The sequence below is a fragment of the Phyllobates terribilis genome, unplaced genomic scaffold (genome assembly GCF_046119375.1).
Source record: "Phyllobates terribilis strain yellow unplaced genomic scaffold, ASM4611937v1 Scaffold_8__6_contigs__length_399053987, whole genome shotgun sequence".
In the NCBI taxonomy this organism is placed as follows: Eukaryota; Metazoa; Chordata; class Amphibia; order Anura; family Dendrobatidae; genus Phyllobates; species Phyllobates terribilis.
Genome location: NW_027362768.1, coordinates 287,812,949 through 287,836,718, shown reverse-complemented (window position 1 = coordinate 287,836,718; position 23,770 = coordinate 287,812,949). Strand labels below are relative to the sequence as shown.

Genomic DNA, 23,770 nt, shown 5'->3' with positions numbered 1-23,770 from the left:
AGTCTGGACTTGCTCGACATTTTTGTGCAATGTTCCTTGTGGAACCACAGTCAGGTGCTGCTTTCCCCATATAAGGATACTAGTACTAGAATTGTGTGATAGCTTGTGGCCAAAAGTTTTCAGACAAACAAATTTTGGGTTTCACCCAGTTTGCTGCTTCAGTGTTTTTAGATCTTGTACTCCGATGCTTCAATAGTCACTGAAGTACAATTATCAGCATTTCATAATTTTTTTTTTACATTTTTGACAAATCCATTACATTTTTGTAAAGACTCAATATTTCCAATGTTCACCCTTTATTTTTCTATACTTTTGCCTTGGCAGCTGGATATCAGTTTCTGGGCCAAATCCTGACTGATGACAAACTCCAAGCACTGCCTAGACAAGAATGGGTTATCACAATTTCTGTGTTTTTGTTTGTCCACACGGTTTTTGCCGATTGACCACAGGTTCTCAATGAGATTAAGATTTGGGAAGTTTAATGTTTTGTTCACCGAGCCACTTGGTGCTCCCTTTTGCCTTGTGACGTGGTCTCCATCATGCTGGAAAAAGCATTGTTCATCTACATATTGCTTCTGGATGGTTGGGAGAAGTTGCACTTGGAAGCTGTTTAGATCCAATTCTTTATTCCGGGCAGTGTTCAAAGATAAAATTGTGAGTGAGCCCCCTCCATGGATGAAAAGCCCCACACATGAGTGGTCACAGGATGCTTTACTGTTGGAATGACACAGGACTGACTCATGGTAGAGCTCACCTTTTCTTCTCCGGACAATCATTCTTCCAGATGTCCAAAATGGAGATGATCATTTGAAATCTGAATTTGCGAGGTTGGGTGAAATTGTCGTAAAAATTTGATTTGCACTGAATTTGCTTGAAGCCCATCTCATTTAGTATACCCAGCCAAAAGAGAGAGACATTCTGAGTAGAGATGCGCGAACTCGAAATTAAAACTTCGGGGTTCGTAGGTGTCCGGTGCTGAACTCAGAATACAAACTTTTCCTGGACGTGTTCAGAGACAGACTGAACCAAACTTTGGACTAAAGTTCGGTCAAACTGCCAAAGCGTCATTGGTCCACTCTCTGAGACTTCAGTAGTGTATGACATGGCGCCGGGCATTTTATTTTTACATTTTGTGATCCTCATAAATCGAATCACCAAGTGTTTGAATTCATGGGGACCTGCGAATTTTAGGAACTTAAGAATTTAAATCAAAGTCCAAATCTAGGGCCAGTCAGAAGAGGACTTCAGAGCTAATAACTACCGTATTTTTCAGATTATAAAATGCACCGGACCATAAAAGGCACCCCAAATTTTCGGGAAGTAAATAAGAAAAAGTTTTTTTTTTTTAAATAAAATTGGAATCCGTCTTCTAGTCCAAATTTATGGTAGCTTACCAGGGATGGCAGTGGAGCGGGGTCACAGGAGGCAGGGTCGCTGCTGCAGGAGGCTGGTGGCAGCAGGAGTAGGTCAATGCTGCTGGCCTCGGGCTGGGAAGAGGGGTTGTCCCAGCGGTGCTAGGCTGCTGGCCCTGGGCTTCAAGAAAATGTCCAAGGCAGGAGCACACTGTCCATTGATTTCCCAGCAGTGGGCTTCAAGAAAATGGCCGCCGGAAGCGGCACATGTGCAGATTGATCTCTTGGGTCGTCATTGACCCTCTTTCTTTGAAGTTCTTGATGATAAAATTAGTGGTTGATTTAGAAGCAATCTTTGGGAAGAGTCACACGGCCATATAACTTGGACGGGGATTGTAACGCAATCTCGGACTGGACGGCGGCTTTCCTGACTCAGTGTGACAGCTGCATAGAAACATGGCCGTCTGACTCTTCCCTTATAAGCAGCAATTTCCTTTCCTGTATAACCCTTTTAAGTAAATTAAAAAACGCAAGTAAACTAATGGGTGCAGAATATCTGCAACCTCAAAAACTCCAAATTCTCATTGTGGGAACGTAGCCTACAGACCCCCAAACACATTAAATTAATGTCAACTGAACCTGACATTATCGTTGAGAGTGATCGGAAATGTACGCTTTCGAACTGACTGTCACATTGCTCTCTCTGAGCCGCCTGCTGTCATTCGGCAGCTTTCTCATAGGAGCACTCAGTTGAAAGATGTTCTCTGTGTATGGGAGAGTCGGCTGAGATGGCGGTCAGTTGAAGCATTGTTCGGCCGACAGCCATCTAATGTGTATGGCCGACTTTGAGCAACCAGTCTACTCTTTTATAATTCAATTAGCATAACAGAAGATCAGCTGCCTTGTCCTCGATAACACTTTCTCCTGAGCTAGTGAGATCACGGAAATGATTTAGCAGGTCGTTTTGTGATGGGGCTGAAATTCAGTGGAAATTGGGTTTTTGTGATGGCTAATTTCCATGCCAAGGAATGACTTTGCATTAACTGTACATTATTCTGAAAAGTGATCAGTTTTCATAGTTGCAATTAATATCACAAATTTTATTTTTCAGTTTGCTGCTTCAGTCTCAAAACTTCAGGCCACAAATTTTTGTTATCTGATGGATTTCTTGTAATCCTAAACCTGCAGCAGACCAGACCACACTATACACTGATTAGTAATCACACATTGCATTAGTGAACTGTGTAGCAGAACTGCATCCATGTACAATTATGGTTCCACATGGGCTATCCCTAGATGAGGATGGTTCAAGTAAATTCAACGTGCATTAAATTTGTCCTGATGCAGATACTTGTGATTTGATCGTACTCCATCACTGATGGCCTTACGGGAGGTTTTTCTTTTTTTTGTCAATGTTTTTCCTACAGTTGCGCTCTGTCAATCTGTAATAAGATGCCAGGGATTTCGCTTTAAAAGCCGCAACATATGCACAAGAAAACTTTGGGACATGCCGCTCTTCCAGGAGCCCATGCGGTCTCTTCTTTTTCCTAGAGCCTTCTGGGAGTTTCAGAAGAATTGGTACATATTCAATGGGTTGGTTTGATATGCAAACGTATTACCATATTTGTAAATAAGTCATACCTATACAATAGACATCATGTTTTGGTTTCTATGCTTTTTATGCAATGGTCTTTTTTTGTGATAAGTTATATTAAATACTGCTCTCATTTAGAAGGTTTGAAAATTCGCTTCATATATTATAAAGTGGTCGTCGTTCTGTGCACAGAACTCATAGGATTGCAGAATTTCTACAGATTTTCTTCCTAAATTATTGCATCAACTATATATTACCGAGTACGGCGTGCCTCCCTCCTCATACAGTAAGTCAACGAAGGGTCCACTGAAAAGGAATCTCTCTCTACTTTTTATTAATTAATCCTTAGGATAGATCTCCCACTGCTGGTTAAATGTATAGTGAACATTTGGATTTACTGTTTGCAAAGTCCCAGCTTTTCTTTACTACCTTCCAATTCTAAAACTTGCGCAGGCAGATGGGATTTCCTTTCCAGATTATACCATGATCAGCACTTGAAAATAAAAGGTGGATGGAGAACAATAGCAGTTTAGTGGCCACTGCACCGTATAGTAGTGTTCAAAATAATAGTCCAATATGACTAACCAGATTAATAACTGTTTTTGGTATAAATTATATTACCACATGTCAAACAATTTACCAGTTGGTGCAGTAGATTCTAAGAAAACCAACAGACTCCGCATTCATGATCTGCAGGTCTTTGAGTCTGTGTATTTGAATAATTAATTGTACGGGGGTGTTCAAAATAATAGCAGTGTGGAGTTCAATTAGTGAGGTCAATCATTCTGTGAAGAAACAGGTGTGAATCAGGTGGCCCTTATTTAAGGGTGAAGCCAGCACATGTTGTACATGCATTTCTCCTTGAAAGTCTGAGAAATATGGGTCGTTCGAGACATTGTTCAGAAGAACAGCGTACTTTGATTAAAAAGTTGGAGAGGGTAAAACTTGTAAAGAAGTGTAGACAATGATAGGCTGTTCAGCTAAAATCATCTCCAATGCTTTAAAATGGAGAACAAATCCAGAGAGACATGGAAGAATACAGAAGACTACCATTCAAATGGATTGAAGAATAACCAGAATGGCATAGGCTCAGCCAATGACCAGATCCAGGTTGATAAAAGACAGTCACAAGTTACCTGTGAGTACTGTGACAGTTAGAAGACACCCGTGTGAAGCTAATCTCTTAGCAAGAAGTCCCTGCAATGTCCCACTGTTAAAAAAGAAACATATACTGATGCGGATACAATTTGCCAACATTCTCAATTTCTCTTTAGGCCAGTTGGTGTAACATTTTGTGGACTGATGAAAGTAAAATTGTTATTTTTGGGTCCAAAGGCCTCAGACAGTTTGTCAGGTGAGATGAGGCATTCAAGCCACAGTACACGCTGAAGACAGTGAAGCATGGTGGTGCAAGCATCATATGGGAATGTTTCTCTTACTGTGGTGCAGGACCTATTTACCGCATACCAGGGATCATGGACCAGTTTGCATATATGAAAATACTTAAAGAAGTCATGTTGCCTTATGTTGAAGAGGATATGCCCTTGAAATGGGTGTTTCAACAAGACAACGACCCTAAACACACCAGTAAACGTGCAAAATCTTGATTCCAGTCAAACAAAATTGAGGTTATGGAGTGGCCAGCCCAATCCCCGGACCTTAATCCGATAGAACACTTGTGGGGTGACATCAAAAATGCTGTTTCTGAGGAAAAGCCAATAAATGGCAAAAAATTGTGGGATGTAGTCAAAGCATCCTGGGCTGGAATAACAGGTGACAGGTGCCAGAAGTTGGTTGACTCTATGCAACATAGATGTGAAGCAGTTCTAAAAAAAAAAAAACTGTTGGTATACAACTAAACATTAGGTTAGTGATTCACAGGAATGCTAAATTCCCCCCAAAAAAGAGTACATATTGTGAGTTTGTAAAGACAACTGCAGACACTGCTATTTTTAAGAACAGCCCAATATAAATTTTTTGTTATTTTTTGGAAAGTAGTTAAAAATTTATATACATTTCTCTTCATGTTTTGAATTAGAAAACAGTGTGCAATGTTCCCAATGCATGGAAATAAAAGTAGTATAAAGATTTTGTGCTTAACTCACTGCTATTATTTTGAACACTACTGTACTATAGCTGAGTGCCTATTGATGAGAATATGAGCTTTCTTGCAGAACTCAAATGGCTATGGGACAGGTGCAGGGGTTATTATACAGGAGCTATCCCCAGCAAGCAGAAACTAAAGACACATACAGTAAAGACGAACCTCACCAGTATTGTGAAAGGGGAATCTAGATTTGGCCACACAGGTCAGATATGCGCCAAATATTACAGTATCCACAACTGTGAAAGAGACTATGAAATCTTATCACATGGTGGCGCTTGCAAGAATGGAGCAGAGACTGCACATGTGCAGAACCGCACCGTTCATGCTGAGCTGTACTCTACAGAGCGGTGAGGCGCAGGTCCAGCCAGCTCTCGATTCAAACAGGACTCTGTATGGGCCCCTGCTCAGGAGCAATTGCATTCAGACCCCCACTTATTAGAAAGGCATCATCTATCCTATGGCTAGGTGATAGGGAAAACCCTTTAAATAAGTGTATTCTTCATGAAGCTCTATAAGATTATTGTCCCTGCACTCAGCTTTAACATCATTTTAATATTATCCCAACACCATTACTGTAATGTTGGATCACCAATAACACACAGAGCCATCACAGTTGAAGATGGATTGTATTTAACAGTTCTAAGCAGCATTGTAATTACATGTACACAAAGCAGATAGTGCAGGAACAGACAGGACAGGGGCCGGCGGGCCAGGCCCAGAGATTTACAGGACAGGAGCCGGCGGGCCAGGCCCAGAGATTTACAGGACAGGAGCCGGCGGGCCAGGCCCAGAGATTTACAGGACAGGGGCCGGCGGGCCAGGCCCAGAGATTTACAGGACAGGGGCCGGCGGGCCAGGCCCAGAGATTTACAGGACAGGGGCCGGCGGGCCAGGCCCAGAGATTTACAGGACAGGGGCCGGCGGGCCAGGCCCAGAGATTTACAGGACAGGGGCCGGCGGGCCAGGCCCAGAGATTTACAGGACAGGAGCCGGCGGGCCAGGCCCAGAGATTTACAGGACAGGGGCCGGCGGGTCAGGCCCAGAGATTTACAGGACAGGAGCAGGCGGGCCAGGCCCAGAGATTTACAGTTCTGTACAGTGACAAGAGGATCCTTTACCAACTTAACACCTTCTTTACACAGAAATCAAACATCTAGTAATCTGTGTTAAATAGATCCAGCAGCAATCAACTAGTTGCAATTTATTTTTTTTGACATTGGTTCCTTCATCCATAAACTTCAATGAATAGACATCTGTTTTTATTCCACTCTGTTTTTCTGCTTACTGGACGTGTGAACGTGGCCTTACAGTTAAAACATGGATAGATTACATTATAACTGATTGCTCTACACCAGGGTTCCCCAACTCCAGTCCTCAAGGCCCACCAACAGGTCATGTTTTCAGGATTTCCTTAGTATTGCACAGGTGATGTAACTATTGCCTGTGCTGATGATGGAATTATCACCTGTGCAATACTAAGGAAATCCTGAAAACATGACCTGTTGGTGGGCCTTGAGGACTGGAGTTGGGGAACCCTGCTCTACACAGTAAAAAAACATCTTGCAGCGCTCCTATATTTTTACAGATCAATTCGGCAGCCATTTTTAGGGCTGGGGGACACTGAGGCACTGGGTAAAAATCAGTTAAGATGACAAATAGCAGCCACTGCTCTATGTAGGTTATCGCATATATATTGTATACACACACAAGGGGTATTTATTGCCAAAAATACTAATTTAACTGAAGCAACGAGCATGCTACATAGTTATAGGCTTTATATAAAAACTTACACAGATTCCATATAAATTATATCTGTCACCAGGTTTTTTTTGCCACCAGGGAGAGGGAGAGACCCTGATTCCAGTGATATGTCACCTACTGGGCTGCTTGCTGCAGTTTTGATTAAATCACAGTTTTTGCTACAGCAGATCTAGCCGTTCTCTGAATGCTGAGCCCTGTATAACCACGCCCACACCGCTGATTGACAGCTTTGTACACTGTGCATAGGGAGAATGGCAGCTTTGTGCCTATGCACAGTGTACAAAGCTGTCAATCAGTGGTGTGGGCGGGGTTATACAGGGCTCAGCATTCAGAGAACGGCTTGATCTGCAGCACAGGAAACTAATTTTATCAAAACTGCAGCAAGCAGCCCAGTAAGTGACACACTGCTGGAATCGGGGTTTGTGCCCCCATGTCGCGAGTCTCTCAAAAGCCAACTCACAGATCTCACTGTATTCTAATCAAAATGGCTGCATATTCTTTGGGTAGCCCTTTTAAAAACTTTCCTGTATATCCAATTTGTCTGACAAGTCACCGCACAATCAATGCTCCATAACAGTGAAAGCGATTTAGTCAAATCCCTTTCTAATACCAAGGCCACTACATTAATATAGGCCAAACCTGCAGTGGGACGAGCCAAAAAGGTCATATTCCTAGGGGGGCCTTCAGACAAATGATACCAGGAAAAGATCAGGCATAAAGTATCTCAGCATCTACTAGAGGAGTCTGGCCGCGCCTCTCTCCACTCTACCTATGGATAACACATGCACTTTCGGTCAAATTGTGCATGCATGTGTGAGGCGGCCCAGAGAGATACAAGTGACAACTAGGTAATAGGGAACCTGTCAGATACCATTAAGAACATGAATCCAGCTTCCCAGCAATAGTTAGTACTGGAAAAATAAACTTAATTCATGTGCAAAGGAATCCGGCTAGTTGTGGTGAATTGTGTTTGCCGAAAGCAATCGAACTTTACACGCTACTGGCCAGGAAGGAAAGACATTGCACATATGCTCGAGACTTCAGGGACCTTATAGGCTACCTTTTAAAGGGACTGGGTCATGAATAAAAACATGATTTTATATCAATATATATTTATTAGAATATATTTTTATTGGAAAGGTTATAAAAAAAATATTTTTTTTTACCTTTTAATGTTACATTTTTCATATTTTTTTAATTTTACACACTAGGTGGAGCATACGTACACATTTGCCCAAAAAAGCCCACAATAGTAATGTTAACTAGCATTATAACTGCTGCAAAGGTGCGCAGTAACAGCAGAGGTCACCTCTGCCCCTATGGGTGGTCAGCGAAGGAGGGGAGAGGATAACGTTGGGAATCACAGTATAGAACCATTTTTTTGGTGATAGAAATAAGGATTCAGTTAGGTTACATAGTTATTTGGGCTGTACTAAAAGGGTGAACTTGATGGACTGAAGTCTTTTTTTCTCCAACCTATTTGAGAACAATAAGCCGCTAATCATCATTAAACTTTGTTTTTGATTAGCCAGAAGGTCACAGTGTAAACTCAATTTCTGCGCTTGGGTGGCCCAGCATTATAAAGTATGGTCACGATGGGGCAGATTTACTAAGCTACATGTGCCAGCATTCTGGCTTAATTTGCACAACATTAAAGGCCTCAATGCATCACTGCCATTTCTGGAGTAATTTTAAAGTGCTTTTAGTATTTGCGCTTTATTTTCCAAGTTTCGCACCATTTTTTTGTTTATCCTGATGTTTTAGACAAATTCATGACTTTTTTTGGTGCTGAAAAGTTGCAAAAAAAAAAGAACAGTTGATGTCAAAAACAGAATTTTTGATTTTGTGCCAAATTAATGACCCGGGTGCACCATTTTGAAGAAGCTGGCTAAGAAAAACATCAGCAAATACCATAAAACGGGGGGAAAAAAATGTAACTTCAAGAAGTCGCAAATGATGAAGTGGGCGCTATGCGTTTTAGATACACTTGTCAAGAGGTTGTGGCCTATGAAAAAGTGTCACGGGAAAAGAATGTGGTCTAAACTGATATTCTCAAAGGGAATCTGTCACCAAGTTTGTGTTATGTAATCTGAGAGCAGCATAATGGCATAATGTAGGAGCAGAGACCCCGATTTCAGAAATGTGTCACTTACTGGGCTGTGTGCTGCTGTTTCAATACACATCAGCAGGAGATTATCATTACAGGGCATCTTGGCACATGCAGGGTAGACCAACCTCATCCTCACCACTGATTGGCTGCTTTCTGTCACTATTCAGTGTACACAGAAAGCAGCCAATCAGTGGTGTGGGTGGGTTATACAGAGCTCAGCATTCCGAGCACTGCTAGATCTGAAGCAGAGAAGACGGATTCTATCACAACTGCTGCACCCAGTAAACTAAGTGAAACATCACTGGAATCAGGCTCTCTGCCCCTACATCATGTTGATGTCAGATTACATTGCAAAACCCTTTTGACGGATTTCCTTTAACCAAAATTGTGACACAACTTGGTGTAGACTTTGTGAACCAAAGTAAGTCAACTAATAAGTTAAATAGTGTAAACTTTGGCGCTACTTTAGACCTTTTCATCTAACAGATGGTAAAGTTTTTAAATGACACCATATTTATCAATGTCTTGTGCTAAGTTTACGCCATCTAAAAATTTGACAACTTTAGTAAATCAGCCCCAGAATGATCCGTGATAAAATACGTAATGGCTTGTAGGATTGCTGCTTCCAATAGGTGGCGCTATAGAGTTCAAGGCCTCTTTTTCGCTGAAGAGGCAATTTGCGTAATGGCTATAGTCACCCTCACAACCCATTACTCTTATTGTTACAAAGCATCTAAACATCATAATTACAATGTAACCGTCTTCTGTATACAGCTTTCCTGCAGACTCCTCTCCATGGTAGCAGATTACAAGTCAATTCCGACAAGTCTGACCCTGCATTTATCCTATTGCTATTTATATATCCCTCCCATTTCATCTTCGCTTACCAAACATTTTTAGTAAGTTAAAAAGGACAGCGAGAAGACAGTATGACTGCAGGATCTGACTACACAGTGTGAGTTTGTAGTCTGTTACCATGGAGACAGGTATTTATTTAAATTGTTTGCACTGAAGCAATAGAACAGCTGCAGGAGTGAATATAGCCACCAAATATATATAGATTTTTTACATTTTAGAACAAACCAAATGATTAAGTATAGGTCTTCTGTAAGCTCTTTTTTTAATAATGTATGTACAACGCAATATTTTATATTAAATCCTCTTTCCTGTACATATGGATTTAGGACAGGGAAACTCTTTGGGGGACGATTCATGAAAGCTTTTACGTCAGATTGACACTCGTTTGGATCAGTGCTGCTAAAATGGGCAAAGCTGGAGAGAATCCAGGGCCAGCATTTTGTATGGCAGAAATGTTAGTCCAGTCCATGACTAGAGTAGCACTTTGGCGCATCTTCTGCTTGGCATGCGCCGTGCCAAAATTCATTACGTGGCATGCACTTCTTAATGAATTTGGCGCCTTGTACTCCAGCAAAACTGGCATAGTGCGAGTGTGAGCAACACCAATCCTGATGAAATCGGCCCCACTGTGTTTATGTTCAACTTTGTCCTAAAAAAAATATAATAGCTACATAAAAGCATATAAAAAGATAAATCCCTGCTTTCACCCCCTTTCTGCAAGGACGGCAATAAATCATCTTTAGAGAGAACAGTACTATACATATTGCACATAGCTCGCAAGCCCCAGAGTGCCCTGATCCAGCAGCTGAAGAGTTAAGCCATCTTATTTTACAAGCAAAATCATAAAAATATAAAAAGACATGATCACAGAAGAACCCTCGTTCAGATTAAAAAATAAAATAAAAATTTGCACCCAAATTATCTGCATCAGTGCAGGAGCGTATGGACGGAGACTGCGTGTCGATGGCTTCTGGGGTGATATAACCGTGTATCATGTGCAGAACCCTGCACTAATGCCCTCTATAGGCAGACAACCTCTGCTTCATGTGGAATGATCCGCATTTTCAGTAATGCAATAAAATGCTTTTTTTTTTTGTTGAAAATTTGCTTGGAAAGAAACTAAAGATATAAAACATAACCCGTAAAAAACACTTTCCCAAAGCCAGATCCGTGCTCCTTATTAAAATACTTCTCAATATCTAGGGTGGTTACAAAGTAGAACGACGGCCTGTGTCCCAGCAGAGGGGATCTCCCAATAGGAATTGCTGTAGGAAAAGTTTATAACCAACCCAGGTGATAATCCTAAGCAACCTGCTCCTATGGAAGGCTTATGTTACATTGTGATACTTCCCAGTCAAACTAAAACTAACGACCGGTTGGAATAACCAAAATGTTCACCTCATATCTAACGATTAAACATTTTAAACAGTATTTATGGAGGACGGTAGACAACACTAAGTGGATAGAAAAATGTTTTGATTTGAGAGTCCTTAGTGGTTGATACCATCTTTTCAGTTAGCATTAAAATGTAACAAATTGCAAGCTTTCGAGACTGCTCAGGTAGTACTGCCTGATGAAGAGACCTGAGTAGTCTCGAAAACTTGCAATTTGTTAACATCTTTTTAGGCTGTGTGCCCACGATGCGTTTAAGCGTTTCCGCAGCGGCAAAAACGCTGCAGAAACGCTTAATAAACGCATGGTAGAAGGCCTGCCATGTTCCCCAATGATAATCCGCATGTGCTGTGCACATGCTGCGGAAATTTCCGCTGCGGATTATCATTGCGGAAAAAAAGGCAGCACTACCAATTATTTTGCGGAAGTGCTGCGTTTTCGCCGCCATTTACTTGCATTAGACCGCATGGATTACACATCACTGCATCTGCAGATGCACATTCCATGCGTTCCAATGTGCGGATGGTACCCGGGTCTGGAGGAGAGGAGACTCTCCTCCGGACCCGGGTACCATAGTACCTGTGAAAAAAAGAATAAAATAAAAAATAAATGTTATATTTACCTTCTGACGGCCCCTGGTGCACTCATCCTCCCATGCCGGCAGCTAGCAATGGACTGGAGGACCTGCGCTGATGTCACAGTCATGTGATGGGTCACGCAATGCTGACGTCAGCGGGTCCTTCAGTGTACCACTGCCGGCAGCCAGGACGGAGCAAAGCACGACTGCGGGGGCCATTGGTATAGATTTATTTTTAACCATTCTTTCCGTTTGCATGGATTTATATAGTGTGACCAAGTTGACAAGCACTTTCCAAGTGATGCTAAAATCGCTTGGAAAGCGCTTGACAACTCACATGCGGAAATGCATGTGAAGAACGCTTCACATCCGCATGTCCCTGGCAGGAAAAACGCATGTACAATCCGCATGTACAATCCGCATGCGTTTTTTCTGCCAGAGAGATGCAGAAACGCTCAGGAAAAATCCGGAGTATTTCTGCATCGAGGGCACATACCTTTTAATGCTAACTGAGGCTAACAAATTGCAAACTTTCGAGACTACTCAGGTCTCTTCATCAGACAGTACTACTGCGCCAGATGAAGAGACCTGAGTAGTCTCGAAAGCTTGCAATTTGTTAACATCTGCTCAGTTTGCCATTAAAAGGTATCAACCACTGAGGACTCTCAAATCTAAATACTTTGCACAGCCTTGATTTAAATCGATCTTATTGAAAGTGTCTGCCATCTGGTGGCTGAATTGCAGTACTGCACTGGTGATAGAACATGCAGAAATAGCTTGTGCTTTTATAGTGTTTAACCCGAATGTGGAAAGGTGGCATAGCTGCCATGATTACAAAGGAGGAAAATGCATTGAAATGGCAAAAAAATATATAAAATCTGAAAACATTATCAGAATGTTTCCAACATAAACGGAGTGTTAAAACCCAATATATAGATCACAGTATTTGTGACTTTTAAAAACCATTTATATCACGCAAACACTAAAGACCGTGTCTGGTAAAAGGAGAGACCCAGATTATAGCTGCTAAATGTCTGTCTTAACCCCATCAGCTGCACTGAGAAAGAAATGGAGGCTATTGGGTCCTCCCCGGCTAAAGATGATTCGGCACCGTCTGCAGAGCGTCTTCACTGGAGCGATCGACTTCAACGTTCTGGAAGAGAGAGGAAAAGCACAAATTAGACATGGGAAAATATTACTGACATCATAAGTGCATATATCGCAGGATTCAAAGAGAATGGATCTTCCAGAATGATTAGGAAAAGGCACTGATCACTCCACTCCCCATACACTCACTATATATCTGTGTATAGAGCTACCTACAAGCAGGAGGCCATCATAAGAAGGGCAAGTCTTCATACTGTGCATCTGTCTGATGTGAAACCTCAGTTCCAAGAGTGTATATAGATTTACAAAAGGCATCCAAAGAAATGCCACAGGTATGTTCCCAAAAGAGCAAGAAGCCACACACTTGGACCAATGTTCTGCTATGCGGCCGTGCAAATGTCCAATTTTTTTTCTCCGACAGAGCCGGTCCGGGAAAAAAAAAAAAAATATATAGTGTATACCCAAGTTTGATCCGATATTCAGATCGCACTCGGCCATGCAAGTCAATGAGTTCATGAAAACCATCGCACTGCACTCTGATGACATCTGAGTGCAGTCCAAGTTCCACAGACTAATAGAATGGAGAAATCTAATGGTGATAAATTGGGAGACTGGAAAACCATCCCCTAAATGTTCAAGAAAGAGCCCTGGCATTTTTTTGGAGGGCCGCACAGCCCTCCATTTGCTCCCCAGAGGTAGCCTGACTGCCATTAGGTACCAAGATGAGATCCTCAGACCCCTTGTGAGACCATATTCTGGTGCGGTTGGTTCCTCCTAATGCAGGACAATGCCAGACCTCATGTGGCTGGAGTGTGTCAGCAGTTCCTGCAAGATGAAGGCATTGAAGCTATGGACTGGCCTGCCCGTTCCCCAGACCTGAATCCGATTGAGCACATCTGGGACATCATGTCTCGCTCCATCCACCAACATCACGTTGCACCACAGACTGTCCAGGAGTTGGCGGATGCTTTAGTCCAGGTCTGGGAGAAGATCCCACAGGAGACCATCCGCAACCTCATCAGGAGCATGCCCAGGCATTGTAGGGAGGTCATACAGGCACGTGGAGGCCACACACAATACTGAGCCTCATTTTGACTTGTTTTAAGGACATTACATCAAAGTTGGATCAGCCTGTAGTGTGTTTTTCCACTTTAATTTTGGGGGTGACTCCAAATCCAGGCCTCCATTAGTTAATAAATTTTGATTTCCAGTGATGATTTTTGTGTGATTTTGTTGTCAGCACATTCAACTTTCTACAGAACAAAGTATTCAATGAGAATATTTCATTCATTCAGATCTAGGATGTGTTATTTGAGTGTTCCCTTTATTCTTTTGAGCAGCGTCTGCAGGGTTATCCTACCCCCGGGCCACGCTACTCCCTCTATAACATACAACCACACACTAAGAGAACATGTACCGCAGACGATCAGCAGCCGGAGCTTAGTGATATTTCACATATATTTGCAGGTAATTAGATCATCATGCTAATTAGCTGTAGATTGATTGAGAGAGTAATTAGGATGCTCCACAGCTACAGTCGCATTGGCTGTGGGGGGTCGGCACATGTTATATAATTCCAGGAAATGGCTTAAAATTAAAATACAAATAAGTGAAATTAACCAAGGATTTGGAATTAATTCAGGCAGCAGTAATAAAAAATGAGTAAAGGCACCATTACTGGGTCCGCGGTGGTCGGGCACAGTTATCAGGGCTGCCTCAGCTGGCCGGGATATATCTACGTTCTAAGGAGCAGAATTTTAAAGAAATGGGTTTTAAGATTATGTATTCTGGGAAATAAAATGGAAAAGTAGTTAGAAATTACAAATATGATATATAATCCTGGAGTTCGGATTAATTACTACTGTCGCAAAAAAACAGGAAATTTACCTAAAAAAAGTTTGATTCACAGACAACTCAACTTTATAAGTCCACTCCACTCCGAAAATGGGGAATCAAGTACTTTTTTAAAAAATTTTTCAAGAAAAAAAATTAATGACCCTGAAAATATGGCTGCATCACCTACGTATAGTGCCGTGATTTAGTATCGCCTCCATTTATTCTCGTCTTTATTATGGCATATTACAATACAACGGAGAACTGGGGTAAACACATCATGCAATTTTTCATTATAGTTTTATTATTTAAAGGGAACCAGGCATGTTGATATGTGATCTGATATGCTATAGAGCAGGAGCTGATCAGATTGATAAACATTTCTGTAGGAAAAGTTACAGTAAAATTTGCATTTTATTGATTGAAATCCCTGGTGACTATGTGTATGAGTCCAGTGGGCGGTCCTATCAGTGACTGACAGTTTCCTCTATACAGTGCATGCAGAGACAGCCGTCAATCACTAATAGGACTGCCTGTAGAAATCTTTTCCTAGAAACAGATATATCATCCTGCTCAGCTTCTCTACACCATGATCTGATTGCATGTACAACATGACAGGTTCCCTTTAAAGTTTTCCTACGCCGCTATGAGTGAATACCCCATAGTACAGCAAATATTCAACCAGAAAAATCACAAAAAGGAAAAATATGTAAAGAACTGCAGCAAAAACTCACAGTGCTGTCACAAGAAAAATCAGACTCTCAATCTCAATATCCTGCCGTCTATCTAGATTTTTTCCGGACGTGTCTATTGCTAGGCAGACATTCAGCGAGTGGCTTACCTCAGGTTTATCCCTGTGAGTGTTTACCGCGTCCACATTTAGACTGATTGCTTCCACTTTACAACCTGGTCAAGAACACAAAAAAAAAAATCAGCAAATGTGCAAAACCACCAAAGAAGTCACATAACTATATATTACACACTTAAAGGGGAACTTAATTTAAAGAGAACACATCTTCCCAAAAAGTACTTTACTCACCCTTCTCAGATCCAACAAAGGTCTCCGTGCTTCTCCTGGTGTCTTATTGTTTGCAAAGTAGATTCCACATAAGAAAGCACAGGAGTAAATTATGGAGCTCGGTGGCCCTGCCCGATGGTATGAGCAGCTGAGCTCACTGATTGCTGCAGACAATAACAGACACAAGGAGCAGTGGTGGAAATGCAGCACTGGACCTGGGGAGGGTGTGAAAGACTTTTTTTTTTTTTAACTAAAAACAAAAAAAACATTATCTGCAGGCAGAGGTTTATGTAACTGGAAAACCCCTTTAAGTTATAGCATTATATGCAGTGCTGCTCATCATTCTTGGCACCCATTCATTTTTTTCATAGACTTTACAATATCTTCAGAAATAAACAGAAATGTACCAAAGTTATATCCTCAGGATTTTTAAATTAGAGATCCAAAGTAATACAACAATAAAACATTGTTTTTTTTATTTGAAATTGCAACATGGAAGTTGAGAAAAACAGCATGTGCAGCAATAAAGGCACCCCTAATTAAAACTTGGTTGCACACCCTTTGGCATTGATGACAGCCTCCAAACGTTTCTTGTAGCCATCTATAAGCTTCTTCCACTTCTCGGCTGGACTTTTCTCCCACTCTTCTCTTCCTTTGCAGTGTGTTGAAGCTCTTGAATGTTTGCAGGGTGCTTTTCCCAATGGCAGATTTCAGCTCACCCCAAAGATTTTCAATGGGATTGAGGTCAGAACTCATTGCTGGCCAATTTAAAACAGTCCATTTTTTCTTTTTCAACCATTCCTGTGTACTTTTGGATGTGTACTTTGGGTCATTGTCTTGCTGGAGGACCCATGATCTTAGACTCAAACCAAGTTTACTTACACTCGGTAGGACATTTCACTCTAAAATCTCATGATAATTCTCTGATTCTCCGATTTCATGATTCCTGTGATACGGTCAAGGCCTCCAGTACCAGACACAGCAAAGCAACCCCACATCATTATGGATCCTCCACCAGGCTTAACTGTTGCTAAGGTGTTATTTTCCTTAAAAGCTTCATTGCCCCGTCTGAAAACGAACTGCTGCTTTGTATTGCCAAAAAGCTCTATTTTTGCTTCATCTGTCCACAGAACATTTTCCCAGAAGGATTGTGGTTTGTTAAGGTACTCTTTTGCAAAGATCAGTTGTTCCTTTTTATGTCTTTTCTTCAGCAATGGTTCCTTCCTTGTCCTTCGCCCATAAAGCTCTGCTTGATTTAGTGTGCGGCGTATGGTACTTGTTGAAACCATGACCCCAGACTGTTCCAGGTTGGCCTTCAGATCTTTGGATGTTTGACGTGGTGTTTAATCCACCATTCGCACCAACCTTTGAAGACATCTCTTGTCAATTTTCCTCTTTCCCCTAAGTCCCGGGAGGTTCTTGACGGTTCCATGCTTGGCAAACTTCTTAATAACATTGTGCACTGCTAAAACTAGGATACCAAGGTCTTTGGATATGGCCTTATATCTTTTGGAAGTCTTGTGTTTGCTAATAGTAGCAGTTCTGATGTCCTCAGACAATTTTTTTGTCTTCACCATTGTGACAAAGGAACAGGGCCTACAATGTGGCTTTTTAAAACACTGAAGTCATCATTCATTGGCTAATTCATGTCACATGGACACAATCACAAGTGAATCTCTTTTGTGATTTACCACAGGCGAGTCAAAATATGTTTCCATACTAAATTAACGTAAAGGGTGCAGATACCAGTGACACAGCAAGCTTTAGGCTTTTCGATCTTTCCTTCCCATTGTTTTTTGTTCGAAATTATCATTTGCTCTTTTATAGTTAACACGAGTCTCTATACAAAAAAACTGTTTCACTTGATTCATTTTTCCAGGAGATATTGCACATTATGTACTTAAACTTCATGGGTGCAAATGAAGAGCAGGACTGTACCATGCTGCATGAAATACAGTACAATGTAACGAAACATGGCACAAGTCACCAGAAATGATGCTGATGACCACACCTCCCATGATCTCTCCACAGGCTGTAGTCCGTCCATGCGGCTCATTATAAGAGAAAATCAGTGATCTGGATGATCAAAATATAAACAAGAATACAGCAGCCTCTGTAAATGCAAAGATGTGTGCAAACATTGAATATATCAGATTTAAACCTGCATTACTGCTATATAAAATATACTTATAAAATTAAGGCACTTAGCGCATAAATTGGCCAATTCATGAGAGCCCATCAACCATGGAAAGGTGACCTTTCTTTGATGGGACCCTAAACCTAATATTTATCAAATCTGCCACTCCCAGGCTATAAGCCTACACATTTAAAGGCCAGGTAGGGTCCAGCATTAATTAAAAACAGCCTTCAGCTGATGAGGAGGAGTGCAGAGTCAGAATAGGAGGCAGTCACAACCTCCAATAATAAACTACAAAAGCCAAAAAAACATTCACACTAGCTTTATTCTGTTCAGAGGGATTAGTTAATTTTCTTGTTTACTTGGCTCACATGAATTGGTTAATTTATGCACCAAGTACCTTCATTTTTATAATTACCGCATTTTTCGGACTAGAAGACGCACCGGACCATAAGACGCGCCTAGGGTTTAGAGGAGGAAAGTATAAAAGAAAGTTTAAGCAAAAAAACGTGGTCATGATTCACTTTTAAGGGGGAGGGGGTCTGCTGCTGACACTGTTATAGGGGTAATGTCCCTCAATTCTTTTAATATCCCCTATCCTTTTATATATGGCTCCCTCCTTCCTGTTATACGTGGCCCTCATCCCCATCCTGATAAGCATTCCTCTTCCCGATATGTATGGCCCCCCCTCATGCCTCATCCTTGTATGCATGGTCCCCCTCATCCAGGTATGCTTGGCACTCCCTGATCCCTGTTACGCTGCACAGAAAAAAAAAAAAATAAATAAATAACTCTCATACTCACCTCCTCTTTCCTCCAGCGCCGTTTTCTGCTCTGTGCCGGAATAGTCACTGCTCCCCACGCTGGGACTGCGTGCATGGGTAGCAGTGACCATTCATTCTCCCTAATAGCGCTGCGGCTACAGTGTGCTTGCTATTGGGGAGAATGAATGGTCACTGCTCCCCATGCACGCAGTCCCAGCGTGGGGAGCAGTGACTATTCCGGCACAGAGCTGAACACAGCGCTGGATGAGAGAGGAGGGGAGTATGAGAGGTTTTTTTTTTCTGTGCAGCGTGACGGGGATCAGGGGGTGCCAAACATACCTGGATGAGGGTGCCATACGTACCAGGAGCCGCGCTGCAGGCACACTGTGATGGTTATCAAGGAAAATTAATATTCACTGCTCCCCACGCCAATGGGTATGGGGAGCAGTGAATATTCATTTTCTTTAGTAGCGGGCACAGTGTAGGTTGCAGCCGGCAGCTGCTGCCCCCTGTGGCCCGCTACTCAGCTGCTGTCACTTCCCCCACATCCACAATATTTATGTACATCAGACTATAAGACACCCCCCCACTTTCTTCCAAAATTTTGGAAGAAAAAAGTGGGTCTTATAGTCCAAAAAATACAGTATATTCTATATAATCAGTAATGCAGTTCAGATTCCATATATTCAATGTTTGCATACATCTGAGCACCGACAGAGGCTGCTGAATTCCCTTGTTTATATATTAATGTAGTCATGGCAGCTTGCACCTGTTCACATTTGCTTTATTCTGTTCGGAGGTGCTGGTCAGTTTTTTTTTTTTCCTGCATGATCAAAAAGTTAAAAAACTGGCATCTTACCATAAGCTATTGGCGTCAGCTTCAGGACAGTGTGAAGGGGGCACTTGAGGTAAGGCAGTTGATCTGGAAAAGTAAATAGCATTCAGTAAGTGTTCTATAAAAAAAAAAATCCCAAGAAAGTAAATTTGTCAAGATCCAATTTTTTCTATGACATTTTTCCCTATATGCCAGCAAGAATGCAGACGCTTCTGCAAAAGTGATAAAAGTGCAAAGGTGACTACTCCAACGAGACATTAGGAGCGAACTAGTAATGGGGGGCGAATACTCATGCATTCAACTCGTTACAATAAAGAAATATGAAAGAAAAAATGTGAAAATTTGGTCCGATTGAGACCAGTGTAGGGGGTGGATTTTGGTGGTATGGATAGAGATATATAGATTAGTTCTAGCAACAGAACCACATAACATCAAATAGTCTTGGGATTTTATACAGGTTCTCTGCCATCACCAGCTGAGTGTATTGGTCGACTTTCAGAATAAATGTTTGCTAGGTGTCCGGTCCTCACCTGCAGTCTTGTCCAAGAAGTAGGCCAGTAGGCAGCGCATGACAGCTTGATGGCAGATCACCAGCACGTTCTCCTGCCGTTCCAGCTCCATGATGACTGGTTCCAGCCGTTGCACCAAGTCCTCATATGACTGAAAAGCAGATCACTCTGTTACACACGTTTAATTGCTTTTCTAGAATATATTGTAGGCAGATGGCATTGTCGAGAGTAACTGCACGCAGACCAGATGTGTTGACCAAATTACAACAGTTATACTCTTTAAAAGGGAATCTGTCACCAGTTTTTTTTTCCACCTAATCTAATCTAAGAAAAGCATAATGAAGGGGCAGAGGCCCTGATTCCAGCAGTGTGTCACTTACTGGGCTGCTTGTTGTAGTTTTGATATAATCACTGTTTTATCAGCAGGAGATCATCACTAGAGGACTAGTAAACCTGCTTCCAGGTAGTCCTCCATATTCATGAGCCCTGTATAACCCCGCCCCCCACCACTGATTGCACAGTGTACACAGAAAGCTGCTAATCAGGGGTGTGGGTGGGAGTATACAGAGCTCAGCATTCACAGAACTGCTAGATAAAACAGTGATTTTATCAAAAATCCAGTAAGTGATAAACATCAGGGTCTCCGCCCCTATATTATCTATATTGTTGCGCTCAGATGTGGTAGAAAAAAAAACTGGTGACAGATTCTTGTTAAGATGTTCATGAGACGTAACAAAAACGGAAAAAGCCAAAAATGTAAAAAGTCTAAAAACAGGATAAGAGTTTAGTCTTTCCCATCCTCTTCTTACTCTTCGGGCTCGTTGAGACAAGCGTATTATAAAGGATAAAAATCGGACCACTGCTCTTTAATAGGGCTGTGCAGATGACTTTTTCAAATGGACCAAGAGTCTATGTGAAGAGGAGAGGAAAAAAAAAAAATCCGCAGCATGCACTTTTCTCCTTCTCTGTATATTGGAGCAGACTCACCCATTCAAGTCTATAAAATTAAAAATCGGATAATCCGTATTGCAGTTCTTACCATAGGAGACTATTTGATCATCTACACTTTGCGTCATCTGTATTCAACAGCAGTATAAATAAAAATAAAAATCGGACACAGATGGAATAAAGATGAAAACCGGCTGAGTTGTTTGGATGGAATTCAGGTGATTTTTCACGCGCTCATCTGATCCCGGCCTTACACCATGGATTAGGCCATGTGGATTTTCCACACCCAATTTGCTAATTTTTTAACTAGACTCTGAACCCCCCCATGTTAACAGCTGGCCATTACAGGTGCACACATCAGTCATCTGCCATAGTCAGGTCAGTCAGGCAGCTAATGCCTGGTGAGAAAACAACCAGCAGCTGTCACTTGTCCTAATCAGCCCAAGAAGGTTTTACATCCAAAGACACTTACAAAAAAAGGCTTCCTCTGCATTTGTGAACTCTGAAGAGCGTAAATGAGAAAAATAAAGAAATAGTCTCTACTGACCGACTGACAACGTCCTGGATATTAAAGCCTGGGGTCACCATGTGGATGGTTTACACAGAAGGAGAACTTGGGAGTACTCTGAGACAGCACAAACACTGTATATATGTGCATTTCCAACCCATCAGAGGGATAATATTGAAGTCATTATTACTATACCTTTCCCACATGTAACACAAAGGGTATTCTCTCATAGGACACTAATGGCATATCCAGAGAGGGTCTGATAAATGATTGGGGGGGGGGGGGGGGTCTAACGAACGCGGTTTACTCTAGAAGTGAATGGTGATGCGCACAAATGTTGGAGCACCTCTCCATTTGATCTCTGCCCGGATGTGGTAACCACCTCACCAGGTGGTTTGGGGACCTCCCATCCACCATTCTCTACAATGGGTTCCCCCAAATGTATAGGAGCCCCTACATCCTAGTGAACATGGGCATGGAAAAGGCTACGGAATCAGTGGAGGCGGCACAGCACAGTGCATAGACGGCCAGTAGCAGGCATGCCAATGGCTTTGTCCAAGGAGCAACCATGTCAAATTAAAAGAGGATGTTGTCGAGATTTTGGGATATTTACTATATTTACCAGATGAGCCCCAACTTTGTGTAAGACTCACGTAATAACTGCAAATATACTAATGTAGACAGTCCCCTGGAGTAGGGCATCCTGGTAACTAGAGACCACCACATTTGCATCATGAACTAGTTCCAGAAATTTAACCCCCTTCAAACCTACTAACCTCTCCTTTTGGATAACGGTATCTGTATTTATCTTGGTCTCGCAGGGCAAACTCCAGAGGAAACGATTCCTGAATTTCTTCATAACGCATCTCTTCACACACGCCCTAGGAAAAACATAACAGGGGCCAATTAGAGCCGCGAGTCTCGATTAAAACCGAATGTCAATGGCACATTAAGCCCTTAGCCGCCTATGACGAAAACGTACATCAGAGGTTATTAAGGAAAGTGTAGAGCCGGCTCAGGACTTGAGCCTGCACCTTAAGAGGCAGATGGCGGCTGCGTTACACAGCCCGCATCTGCCTGTAACTATATTGATTGGCGCTAGCTCCGACTGCTGCAGTTTAGCTATATAAATGCAGCTGTCAAATCCCTGACAGCGGTATTTAAAGGAAGTCAGTAATGGGGCGCACATGGGCTCCCATTAACCCCCATAACACAATCAGGGGGCAACAGATAGCAGACCTCTAAAGCTCATGCTAACCTGAAGGCAGTAATTGCCTTCTTGGTCCTCCTGTGAACCTCAGCTACAGGCTGGGCTTCTTAGGAGAACCGCAATTTCATTTCATATACTGCAAGACTGTGGTATTGAAGTATACAGAACTAGCAATTTAACAATTACAGGTTCAAGCGCCCTAAGAGGGCTTATAAACAATATATCTGGTATCCTTTTTTTTTGTAAAAAGTCATCTAACAAAATATACAATTATTTAAAGCACAAATTAAATGCATATATATATATAGATTTTTTTTTTTTGGTACCAAACGTCACCCCAAAAGTACAACAAAGAAAAACAAAACTATGGATCTTAATCAGAATGTGGCGACACAAACTAAAATTTTATTCTTGTTAATTTTTTTTTTCCTTCAAGATCACTAAACTAATATTAAAAAATAAATAACATTGGAAACGTTTGCTACGGTTGTAATTGAACTGTACAGAACAATTATTTCAATCAAATTCAATAAAAATGCAATAAAAACAAAACCCAAAAAACAAATGGCGTAATTGCATCCCCCCACATCCCTTGGAATTTTGTCCCCGTTTTCCAGTACATAGTATGGTAAAATGAATAGAGTCAATCAAAATTATAACTCGTTCTGCAAAAAAAATATGACCTCATGCGTATAGCAGCAGAAAACTAAGGAGAAAAAAATGTGGGTATTGGAACATGAGGGGGGGGGTGAGGAAGGCACAAAAAAAATTCCTGGGCCTTTAAGGGGTTAAATGTGGTATTTCAGCAGCAATAGCAAGATGATTATCATGCACAGCTGTATTCCTGGTATTGTACGACGTGCTTTCCTTTGCCAAAAACAGAATCAGCTTCCTGCAAAGGAAGAAAGGTTAACAGTTTCATTGGGGTGATATCCCTCCTTCCCTCTTCTGTGAGCAGTTCACGGCTATGAACTAAGCGCGGAGTTATGACCCATGATATTTTCTGGATAAATTAAGGATCTCGGTGTTGGACATCACCCAGCCAACTTGATTTTTATTGATGAAGGACAAGAACCTTTGAGACAAATTAAGGTCTTTTCATTTTTGAGAAGATCCTGGTTGGGCTTTACATTGTAAGTCATGTGGCAAG

At 41.7% G+C, this 23,770-nt stretch overlaps 1 protein-coding gene across 4 annotated transcripts in view; it reads right to left on the bottom strand.

Moving 5' to 3' along the window:
* Window positions 1-7,922: 7,922 nt before the first annotated feature.
* Window positions 7,923-23,770, bottom strand: part of LOC141157295 (6-phosphofructo-2-kinase/fructose-2,6-bisphosphatase 4) — a 107,768-nt gene continuing 91,920 nt past the window's right edge. For 3 of the 4 annotated variants that reach the window (XM_073644357.1, XM_073644356.1, XM_073644354.1), the window contains exons 10-15: window positions 22,187-22,291; window positions 19,976-20,105; window positions 19,470-19,532; window positions 15,533-15,597; window positions 14,531-14,600; window positions 7,923-12,904 (exon numbers count right to left, since the gene is read on the bottom strand). In XM_073644357.1, coding sequence (XP_073500458.1) covers window positions 12,897-12,904; window positions 14,531-14,600; window positions 15,533-15,597; window positions 19,470-19,532; window positions 19,976-20,105; window positions 22,187-22,291 — 441 coding nt within the window. In that variant the 3' untranslated portion in view covers window positions 7,923-12,896. The remainder of the gene's footprint in view (window positions 12,905-14,530; window positions 14,601-15,532; window positions 15,598-19,469; window positions 19,533-19,975; window positions 20,106-22,186; window positions 22,292-23,770) is intronic. The other variant, XM_073644355.1, reaches the window with a different exon arrangement.